Source organism: Urocitellus parryii, chromosome 1 (assembly GCF_045843805.1).
Source record: "Urocitellus parryii isolate mUroPar1 chromosome 1, mUroPar1.hap1, whole genome shotgun sequence".
Lineage (NCBI taxonomy): Eukaryota > Metazoa > Chordata > Mammalia > Rodentia > Sciuridae > Urocitellus > Urocitellus parryii.
Genome location: NC_135531.1, coordinates 207,118,387 through 207,130,667, shown reverse-complemented (window position 1 = coordinate 207,130,667; position 12,281 = coordinate 207,118,387). Strand labels below are relative to the sequence as shown.

The 12,281-nt window shown below is 32.3% G+C and overlaps 1 protein-coding gene across 1 annotated transcript in view; it reads left to right on the top strand.

Annotated features, from left to right (window-relative positions):
* The window catches only part of Stam2 (signal transducing adaptor molecule 2), a 50,566-nt gene that overhangs the window by 21,619 nt on the left and 16,666 nt on the right, over positions 1–12,281 (top strand). Inside the window, exons 2-7 of the mRNA XM_026388509.2 lie at positions 2,081–2,165; positions 3,641–3,716; positions 3,823–3,921; positions 4,824–4,970; positions 6,343–6,412; positions 6,994–7,180. Coding sequence (XP_026244294.2) covers positions 2,081–2,165; positions 3,641–3,716; positions 3,823–3,921; positions 4,824–4,970; positions 6,343–6,412; positions 6,994–7,180 — 664 coding nt within the window. The remainder of the gene's footprint in view (positions 1–2,080; positions 2,166–3,640; positions 3,717–3,822; positions 3,922–4,823; positions 4,971–6,342; positions 6,413–6,993; positions 7,181–12,281) is intronic.

Below are 12,281 nucleotides of genomic sequence, written 5' to 3'. Positions count from 1 at the left end.
CTTTAGGGTGTTACCATGTATATGTGTCTGTGTCTGTATATCTCTTAATTGTTGTTTGCTTTTTGGTATTGGAGGTTGAACCCGGTGATGCTCTACCACTGAGCTATATTTATATTCTTAGCCCTTTTTATTTATTTAGTTTTTTGAGGGTTTCACTAAGTTGTGGAGACTAGCCTCAAACTTGTGATCCTCCTGCCTCAGCCTTTCATGACATTGGGATTGCCACCTATATGCCGTTGGGCCTGGCTACTTTTTAATATCATTATCCAAAATAATTGCATGAATTCATATTGAAATTTTATAAGATTCAATACAATGAAAATACAATGATTCAGTCATATTCTAATCATTTTTATAACAGTTTGCTGTTTAATTTTTACTTTGATCGTGAAATGTATCACACTACAAAAAAGATTTTGAGAATAAAATAAAGAACTTCTAGATGTACACTATCAAATTAATAAACAGAAGCCACTGTGTAATCTATTTTTGATCCCCCCTCTAGTTTAATGTTTAGCATTCTTATGCATGTTTACTCTTTTAACTATCTTTGTGTGTTTCTGTAAAAATGCAGGGTATATCTGGTGTGGTGGCACATACTGGTAATCCCAGCAGCTTGGAGGCTGAGGCAGGAGGACCACAAGTTTGAGGCTAGCCTCAACAGTTTAGTGAGACCCTGCCTCAAAATAAAAAATAAAAAGGTCTTTGGATATAGCTCATTGATAGAGCGCCTCTGGGTTCAATTCCCAATTACCCCCCCCCCCACCAAATAAAAATATAAATGTTTTGAATATTTTAAAACTTTAGGGAAAATATTCATATATTACTTCTACTTCTGGTAATGTAAAATATTATAGATACTTTGAAAAACCATTTGCCATATCCTTAAAAAATTAAATAGTTAACCATATGACCCAGCAGGGCTATGTGTCAAAGAGAATGAAACATATGCCCACACAAGAACTTATACATGAATGTTCATAGCAGCAGTATTGTTTATTTATATTAGCCAAAAAGTTTAAAAGAAAAAGCAAACCAAGGTGTTCATAAACTGTTGATTGGATGAATAAAATGTGCTATATCTATTCAATGGAATATTATGCAACAATAAAAGAAATATTGATGCATGATAAAACATATATGAACTTTGAAAATATGCTATAAAACAAGCCTGTTACACAAGAAGATACATGATACATGGTTTTCTTTTCTTTTTCTTTGTGGTGCTGGGGATTGAACCCATGGCCTTGTGCATGCGATTCGAGCATTCTGCCAACTGAGCTATATCCCCAGCCCCCGATACATAATTTTCTTCATGTGAAAAGTCCCAAATAGGTGAATGTGTAGGGACGGAAAGTTGATAGGGAAGAGAATGAACACTGACTGCCAGTGGGTGCAGATTTTTTTTGGGGGGGGAGGGTGATGAAACGTTTTATAATTATTAGTGATGGTTGCACAAATCTGTGTACTGAAAACATTGAACTGTACACTTTAAATGTGTGGATTGTATTGGTATGTGAGTTAAAGCTTTTTTTAAAAGTTCACGTGAATGTTAGAAATTCTTCAGTGATTAACTTTTTTTGACTTCTCATTATAAGTTAATGCTACTTATTATGAGCCCAAGCAAATCACTGTATTGTGATATTCATGCATTTTTGCACATTTCATTTTGCATATCATTTTTACATTCCATTGCATGACTTTACTGTATTTCATTAATCAGTTTTGTTTTGCTATTGAAAATGATTCAGTGAACAGTTTAATAAATATTTCCTTATGATGATACATTTTTAAAGCTTTCTCCCAATTTAGAATTTGACAGGAATATTGATGATGCATAATTTATTTAGTTGTTTAGGAGGCATTTTACTATCAGTAAAATATACCATACCTGAGAATATTTAATTATATAATTTTAATGAAGTTAGAAGTACTCTATCTTCTCAAGTTTTTCTGTAGTTTTTTTTTTTTCTTGGCAAGAGAAGAGGTAGGGCTTCTTAACTATTGTGCCTTTATTGGTTTTTAGTGTTTTGTAACACAAAATTATACACTAATTATCATGTATGTTAATATATCTTAGAAAAAGCCACAAATGAGTACAACACCACGGAAGATTGGAGTCTTATTATGGACATATGTGACAAAGTTGGAACCACTCCTAATGGGTAAGATACTCAGTAAACATTTAGGAGCTTATTTAACCTGTGTGTCTTCATGATGCAACTTTGAAAGTGAATCGAGGTTTTAGTTTTAACAAAATTATTTAACTTAACTGTTATTGAAACTGTTTAATTTTGAGAGATAAAGTAGAGAGCCAGTAGGCTGGGTTTATGAAATTAACCTTATCCTGAAAGAGCAAATGGAAAAGAGTTCAACTGAAAACTTGAGCTATGTTGGCATAGGTAATTAAAGGTTTGACACAACAGGGACACATGTTATAAAAATGAATAGATTAGTTACTGGGGGAATTTCCCTATACTTAGACGTATATGAGAGTCTTTCCATAGTAAAAAGATAAATAAGTCTTTTGATGAAAAAGGTGAATGTAAGAAAAGAATGCTGCTGGGCGTGGTAGCCCATGCTTGTAATCCTAGTGATTCAAAAGACTAAGGCAGGAGGATTGCAAGTTTGATTCCAGCCTCAGCAATTTAGCAAGACTCTCAGCAATTTAGGGGGACTCTGTCTCAAAATAAAAAATAAGAAGGACTGGGGATGTAACTTGGTGGCAAAACACCCCGGGTTCAATTCCCCAGTACCAAAAAAATTCCAAAATTTATAGAGTGCTTTTCAGGAAGGTATGGTAATTATGCAGGCTGATTATACACTAAAAGTGTAGAAATTGTGAAAGCATTTTTTTTTAACATTAAACTCTTTAATTTTTTTTTCTTTTTTGCAGTACTGAGGCCTCACATATACTAGAAAGTGCTGTAATGCTAAGCTACTCCCCCAGCCCTTTTTAAATTATATTTTAGGACAGGGTCTTAACCAAGTTGCTCATCTGGCTACAAACTTATGATCTTTCTGCCTTCTGAGTAAATTCCAGGTGTACACCACTGTGCCTGACAATATTCAGCTTTTTCATGTGAAGCTTTTAAGAATGTACATTGGCACTGGGGATGTGGCTCAAGCGGTAGCTCGCTCGCCTGGCATGCGTGCGGCCTGAGTTCGATCCTCAGCACCACATACAAACAAAGATGTTGTGTCAGCCGAAAACTAAAAAATAAATATTAAAATTCTCTCTCTCTCTCTCTCTTTGTCTCTCTTTTTTTAAAAAAAAAAAAAGAATGTACATTGTACTAATTCTTTTCAAGAGAAGAATTTGCTGTCTGAAAGCTCTTTGTCTTGAAGAAATGAAGAAAGAATTAGTATGATATGGTTCTCTTGTGTTGACTGACATTTTGTGGAATGATTTGTCTCTTGATTTGGGGCTATACAATGTTTACAACAATTTTTTTTTTTAAGATCTATAAGTTTGTTAGCAAAAGATTGTGTAAAATCATAAATTTATAGACTTATTCCTTAACAAAGTAAAGTTACTGGGATTTATTTTTAAAGTTATTTGCTTGAAAATTTCTTATATTTTTTAATGTTGGAGTTAAAATTGTCAAAAAATACTTAACTTTCTCCATTTTTTTCTTAGAGCAAAGGATTGCCTAAAAGCCATCATGAAAAGGGTAAATCATAAGGTTCCTCATGTTGCTCTGCAGGCATTAACTGTGAGTAAAAATCATGTTATTTGACTAAATTATGAAAATGACATTTATTTCAATAAGGAAGATAATATTTCAACATTTATATATTAATTTTTATTTTAATTAATAGCTTCTTGGGGCTTGTGTGGCAAACTGTGGAAAGATATTTCATTTAGAAGTGTGTTCCCGTGATTTTGCAACAGAAGTACGTGCTGTGATAAAAAATAAGGTAAATTTTCAAAAGAGAAGAAATTTAAGTCATTAAAAATATATATATTCATTATTTTAATTATATATAATAATGTATTATAAACTTAAATAAATATTTTAGATAAATTGAAAAGAAGCTTCTTGTTAGAAATTTGATTTAAAAAAATTTTATAGCACTAAAATCTTTTTTCTCCCTAAGGAATTTATGTTGTTAATTTAGCTAATCTTTGAGATCTAGTAAGTAGTCACTGCTTTAACCATTTTGGATAGTGTGTCTTGTTTAATGTTCCTCACCACTTTTGGAAGTTAGATTCTCTTTTTCCAGTTTTATACATGTAGAAACTGAGGCTTAAAGGGAAGTAACTTTCTGTGGTCATGCAGCTATTAAGTGGCAAGCCAAGATTTAGATCTAGGTTTCTGTGACTCTAGATTCCTGCCTCTAACTACCATTCTATGTTGACTCCCATCAGCATTGGTGAGCAAAGGGGATTTTAATCATAGAGCAGAGTGGAGGGGGCCCTCATAAGGTTGTTACCAATTTCTTTGAGATAGACACTTAGAAGCACCATTCTCATGTTTTTAGTGGTAAAAATCCCAGAAATTTAGTCAAGTTGATATAAAAATCATAATGTAATATAGAGAATGTTGAAGAAACATAGAGGGTATAGCCTTGAAATATGAGGGATTTATTAGTCATCCAAGACTTAGAAATTAATGTTCCAGACGGGTGATTTTACATGGAACAACTCTATCTTACAGTCTAAACAGGCATCTATCAATTATTCACACCAGGTATTGCCAGATTTTTGTTGATGTTCATATAATTAAAGAGAATTTTGGTGAGAATTCTGTTAGTTAAATAATTTTGGTATTTATTTTAACTACAGTGGGTTTTTCACCCCCTCCCCCTTTCTTTAAAAGGCTCATCCTAAAGTATGTGAAAAACTGAAATCTTTAATGGTGGAATGGTCAGAAGAATTTCAGAAGGATCCCCAGTTTAGTCTCATATCTGCAACTATTAAATCTATGAAAGAAGAAGGAATTACTTTTCCTTCGGCAGGTTCTCAGGTGAGAGATTCATTCAGATTCATGATTGGCCTATATTAGTTTGAAGTATGAATTTTATATGAAAGATTATAGGCAAGAGATGTCTTTTTAAAAATTTTTAAAAATATTTTTAGTTGTAGATGGACACAATACCTTTATTTTGTTTATTTAGTTTTTTTTTATGTGGTGCTAGAGATTGAACCCAGTACCTCACGCATGCTAGGCAAGTGCTGTACTACTGAGCCACAACACCAGCCCTAGGCAAGGGATGTCTTGATCATCATTTCCCACCTCCATTCTTGAAGTGACAATCTAACATAGTGCCTTACATTTAGTAGACATTCTAATTGTTCAGTGTTTTTCCTCTATATTGGAACTTTGGAAAGTGGATCTATAAAGTTAGAAATTTTGGCATGGGGGAGCTAGGGAATAGTAGGATGGTGGGAAGGGGAGACAGGAATAATGACCCATGGAGTGGGCTAGTTCTTTAAGTTTGTGGGAAACCATTGTCTGAGTGCTTTGCTGTCTGTGTCTTTTTTCCCTCCAGTTAATATTAAGCTGTGGGCTAGAGAAAGAAACTAAGGAGGAGAATACTATATTTTCTTTTGTTTTAGATTTTAAGAGAGAAAGCAGCTTTAGGTTTAGCCGCTTAGACCTAAAGATACAGGGTTGAGTTTTGAGACAGATGCCTTATAAGTAATAAAAAGCAACTGTTGTGCTCTTTCTACATATTGTTCTCAAAAATTGGTGTTAAAGAACTAGTTAATAGTACTAGGGAGGTGGCTCAGTGGTAGAATGCTTGCCTAGCACTGGGAAAAAAGAAAACTGATTGGTGGTTCATAGTTCTGGATATCTGTCTTTACATGCCATTAAATTTAAGCATTACCTTCTTTATTCTGCTATAGTGGAAAGCCACCATCATCAACTAGTTGAAGAGGACTTCAGATGTATTCCTAGAACTGTACCTGATTTCTCTCTCCCCTTCAGTATTTATGACTTCTTGTTGGTATCTCTTCTGTAGCTCTATGCCAATAGCAGTAGAGCACCTCTCATTGAAGAAGATATCTCAGTTGAAATCAGGCAGTGTAATCAGGAAAGACGCACATTTATTCATTCTATAAATTTTTAAGTACTTTCTTTATGCTAAGTTCTGTGTTATATACCAAAAAAAAGTAAGCCAGTTTGTGCCCTTTGTGTACTTATAATTTTTTTCTTGAAAACTCTGATGTTTTAGTATTTGAAAACAGTTACTTAAAATTGTCATAAAGTGCTTGACTTTTAAATGAAACTCAAGTTATATCAGTATTTTTTAAAATTAGCATTTGCAAGTAATTATAGTGCTTGTGTTTCCTTTGAAAAGATACTTATGTTCATTTTACGCATACATTTACAGACTGTCTCAGCTGCTGCCAAGAATGGAACATCATTGAACAAAAACAAAGAAGATGAAGACATAGCTAAAGGTAAAATGATCAAGCATGTATAATTTAGCATCAATTAAAATATCCTCACCTGAAAATTTTAATGAAATAAAAATTATAATAAAACTAGGTGTGCTTTTAGTTGAGGTAGCTCAAATATAAAAATCAGTAGGGTCTTAAGTAAAGGGGAAAAAATGACAGGATGGATTTAATTCATTTTCCTTTTCAGTAATATGTATTTAATGTCCTACCTTTGGAGAGATTACATTTCACCTTTTCTGTAATGCCAAAGTTATGAGTCAAACACAGAAATGTGTTCACGGTTTGTCCTATATGGAAAGTTACCCATATTATAATGTCACAATCTGTTTGCTATAAAAATAATAGCTGCTGTATATGACAGACTGTGATAATAAGGAATGAGCAAAAACTATTTTAAAAATGTCGTGTTTCCCTGCCCCACAGAAAATTAACTGTTTAGCATTTAATTGGACAAATAAAATATTCATTTGGTTTATTGTTAACTATCTTATCTGATATTTCTTTTTAAACTTTTTTAAAAGTCAGAATTAATCCTTGCTATCTTATGTTTTCTTTTTTTGCATTTTAATTTTTCAAACCAGCTATTGAATTATCTTTGCAAGAGCAGAAACAACAACACACAGAGACAAAATCTTTATATCCATCTGCAGAAATTCAGTTAAATAATAAGGTTGCACAAAAAGTGAGAGCTTTATACGATTTTGAAGCTGTTGAGGACAATGAACTCACCTTTAAACATGGTGAAATCATTATTGTTTTGGATGACAGGTATGTTTTAAATATTTATCTATGGAATTTTCTGAAGTTTTGAAGCACAGTGTCCTTAACTGAGAATCCTGAATATTCAGTTCCTTGATTTTTGGTGTATTTAAATCATAACAGAACATTTTCAACTCCTTGCTTTTTTTTTTTAGGTAAATGTTAGACAAGATGTTAGTTTCTTGTTTTGTTGTTAAATTTACTAGTAAAGTATTCTTTATCTCTTGATGTGTTGATATTGTTGACTAGCACAGTTAAGAAATGAATATTCAGTCATCTGAATGCATTTGCCTTGGTATTTGTATATTACAAAATTATTGGCAGCAAATTTTTGGGAAGAAATATTACTGCATTATCTTGATCAAAGCAACCACAAGCTATGCTTGGCTCCTCCTCATTCCTTAAATCTAATACTCTTCCCTCCTTATAGGTTCTCTGTAGTTTAAAAGTGTAAGAAAAAATAGATCTATCTATATTGAGCCTGATTCTTTTTTTCTTTTTACTTTTAAAAGAAATTGATGAAGTTGGGCACAGTGATGCACACCTATAATCCCAGTAATTCAAGAGCCTGAGGCAGGAGGATGGAAAGTTCAAAGCCAACCTCAGCAACTTAGTGAGACCCTGTCTCAAAATAATAAAAAGGGCGCTGGGGATGCAACTCAATGGTTAAATGTTCCTGGGTTCAATCCCAGTACCGAAAAAAGAAAGAAATTGATGAATTTAGCAAGTGTGAGACCTGACAGCTTGTTGCTATGAACAGAGATTGCAAATGTATTTCTTAACTGTTATAAATAACTCAGTCAGAATATACTAGTCTAGTATATTTTTAAATGAGTAGATACATAATGGTTACTTTGTTGCAGTTAATATTTGAGAAAATGTTAAGTTATAGACTCTTTAATAGGAAATGAATGGGGACATAGTTCTATTTTCATCAAACCTAGAATAAAATGGGAATTAAAATTACTATACACAGTTGTATATAAGGCAAAATGTGATGAATACCATAAAAGGGGTACCATTGGATACTGGAAGAGAGCAGATATATACTTGGTGCAGGTATCCAGGGAGATGGCTTATTCAGGGGCTCCATTTCAGATGAACCCTGATTGATTTTGAAAAGAAAGGAAAATTTTGCAAGAAATTGAGAACAGGAAAGGGAAGGCCTCATAGGCAGTCAAGGTAGGTAGCACTGTGTTTAGTGAGAAAATAATCTTTTTGCCATCAAATTTGTTTGAAAATAATTATTTGAATTGCAGCACATGATCCCTGAAGGGGAATAAATAGAAATAAAGAGGTGACATGTTCTAAATACTTATAGTCTTTAGGTGCCCATCTTCTGAGTATGTTTAAGTTAGAATAGTTACCAAAGAACTAGGTTTACACATTGATACTTTTATATAACTATAAAATTTAAGATATTTATACATAGAAACAAAACTATAAAATGAATACTTTTTCTGTTTTAAATTTAGAACATTATGTGTACATAAGAAAATTTCTTAAACTGCTGTTTCCAAAGTAAATATAGTACTGCTTAATAGCACAAATATTTTAGCAGATCGGTACTGCCCTGTCCTGTGTAATAATCTGTTCTTTTTTTTTTTTTTTTTTCTGTTGAAACTGCTAGGAGTCTTTCATGCAGTTTCGGGTGATATTATTTGGCTTTTCTGTGGCATTATATGCCTATTGTAGTCTACTGACCTCCATCAAATAGAGGGTTACATTATTGTTCTAAATCATTTCTTTTTCACAGACGTCCATTTAAAGCATGAACTTATTAAATAACTTAGACTAATATAATTTTCAGTTGTCTTGTTACTGCAAAAAAGAACTCTTGTAACTGCTAAGAGAATTAAATCTGAGGATGATGGAATAGATAGGCTGATTGCTGTCATTTTTATAATAGTCTTAGGTTGCCATAGGTATGCTTACTAGTAAATTTGGGTTAAATGTTGTCATTTTATGTGATTGATAATCACTAGCAAAATTTTAAACATAAATGCAGATTGGATGGTACTATTAAATGTCATTGTTCAGTTAAAAAGAAGTCATTCAGATGATTCAGAAAATGATTCTCTTCATTGTTTTTCGATTGCTATGGAGTTGAAAACATAAAATTTTCACATGCAGAACTTCAAGTCCCTTGAAAGTTTATCACTCTTGAGTCTCATTTTAAGAAATACTCAGTTGATTTTAAAAGGCACATATTTCTTATTAACAGAAAATATACCAAAAAAACCCCTTTAATTTTCAGAACATTTTTAACTGTAACTCATTGCTCCTGTTTTGTTCTTTATGTAAGCATTTCAAATAATCAAGTGGAATTATTGCAGTTTGAAAAATGCCATGTTCTGATTAGACCTCTTGTACATTTGGTTCTCTGCCTGGAAAGCCCTGTCAAAGAAGACAAAAGCATTTAGAAAAGAAAAAGAAGTTTACTAGCAAGGGAGGTTTGCAAAGGAGTCCAAGTTTTACAAGAATTGGCTCCTCATATTAAAAAATACAAAAGGTATTTTAAGAAAAAGACCCCCCAGAAAATTACCAGGGTTTCTAGGTTTCTAGCTTTCTATTTGTATGTTTGAGGTAAAAATAACAGTTTTTTTTCACATGATTTTATCCATAAAGGACATAACTGACCTTTATTTATTGCCATTGCAAAACCCTATAGATGAGTTGTTTTCATTAAGTCATTGGCTTATGAGAGTGTCAAGTTTTCTCCTTCCTTCCTTCCTTCTTTCCTTTCCTTCCTCTTTCCTAAAACTAGATAAGATATCCTTGCATTTTTTTCTTTTGGGTAAGAATGCAAAATTTTTGTTTCTTCATATTTTCTTGTTTATCTGTGTCAGCAGCAGACAGATGCCATTTTTATTTCCATATTCCATAGCCTTAATTTTCTTTTCCTTTTTTTTTTATATTGGGTATCAAATTCGGATGCACTTGGCCACTAAGCCATATCCCCAGCCCTATTTTGTATTTTATTTAGAGACAAAAATCTCACTGAGTTGCTTAGCACTTCACTTTTACTGAAGCTGGCTTTGAACTCAGAATTCTCCTGCCTCAGTCTCCAAAGCTGTTGGGATTACAGGTATGTGCTACCTTGTCCAGCTTTCTTTTCCTTTTGATGAGTAACTACTTAAATCTTCAAAACCCACCCATGTCAGACTATCTTTTCTGAGAAACCTTTAAATCCTTCCCACTTTTAGCTCCCAGTAGAGTTAGGAGTTTCCTTCTCTGTGCTGCTGTAGCTCTCTGAACATATATAACAATATTCCTCATAACTGTATTTTAAGTATGTTTTTTACATATCTCTCCTACTTAATCAGTTGATTGAAGAAGTGACCCCCTTCTTTGGCTGGGAGGAGGGAGCAGGAGAAAGTAAAGTAAATAACACTCTTAGTTGGTAGAAGTTGAAACACTGGATTTTAAATTTCTTGAGGGCAGAAATAATGTTTTAATTATTTTTGCAACTTCATTGCTTAGCCAGAAAGCACTGTTTAGTCCTTGATAGAATTTCATTAATATTCACTGAATAATCAATTAATTGAACGTAAAGTTTATTCCTTATACTTACATTATTTTTTGCTTAGTTTTGATTTACTCTTCCCTAATACAGAAAGCTCCAAGTGTAAATGACACATTTGAAAATTTCCTTAATCATCTAATGATTTATATGAAATTATAGTACTGAATCACCTTAATTTAGGAATTTAAACTTGAACAATGTTTTGTGCCATTAACATTTTATAAAATGAACTGGTAGTCAGTGGAAAGAATATAGAGCCAGATAAAGTTTGGAAAGGAATCATCATGTTTTGATGTGGTTTTTGGTTGTTTTATGTGCTTTTATGCCTCATCAGAGAGTTTGTGGTAGTAGTTGGGAAGAAAGTTGTGATACATTATTAGGACCACTAGTAAGGCTGTCCATACAGTTGTTGATAGGTTCAAATAAATCCCATGTATCCATTTCAGAAGTGTGAATTGTCTGGTTTTATCTTTAAAATCCTCTTAAGTTTAGTTTTACTTTTTAGAATGCAAAGCTCAAAGTTTTGATTCCTAAAACCACACACACAATAAAAGATTGTTACTTACAAATACCTGTTTAGTAAGTCAACTTTGTTAGAAAGAAATAGACAAAATTATTGTTATTTTCAGATACTTTGAATAGAAAGTTCAGTCAGTGGGTTAAGTTGTTTTCATTAAGTCAGTAGCTTATGGGAAAGTGTCAAGTTTTCTCCTTCCTTCCTTTCTTCTTTCCTTTCCTTCCTCTTTCCTAAAACTGGTAAGAGTTTATCAAGTTTGTTAGGTACAACTTCAATATGCAAAAATCAATGATATGCTTTAATCTCAATTAGAAAATGTAATAGAAAAGTCATTCTCGATAGTAAAAAAAAAAAATCAAATGAATGAACTAGGAATGAATAAACCTAAAAAATATGTAAAGTCTTTATGGAGAAATTATAAAATTCTTGGAAAGATAGAAAAGAATATAAGTATTCTTTATTATGTTTATATTTATAAAAGTATAATTGGAGAGAGACATGGTAAACCTTAATATTAGAAAGATTTAGTTTTTCTTATGTTATTGCATAAGTTTAGTACATTTGCAGTTAAAATTCCTACATAAATTTTTTCCAGAGTCCTTGAAAAATATTTTAATATAGATATAAACATGTGAAGATGTATAATAAATGAAAAAGAATAACAAGAGTATTTCCCTTGCCAGATATCAAGGTGTATTAGTAGGCTTTAATAAACAAATATATAGTAGTTCCCTCTTATGAGGGATATGTTGTTGTAAGCCTCCAGTGGATGCTTGAAACAGGATGGTACTGAACCCTGTATATACTATGTTTTTTCCTATACATACATTCTTATGAAAAAGTTTAACTTATAAATAAGGCATAGTAAGAGATTGAAAACAATACTAAAATACAACAATTAAAACAAAGTTATAAAAGTAGTAAAAATTATGTGAATATGGTCTCTCCAAATATCATATTGTATTATAGATCTTAGCAACCTCAGCATATAATTTTCTTCCTTTGCTTACTTAGAAGGTCAAGAACTTTGGCTGGTGATGTAGCTCAATGGTACAGTGCTTGCCTAG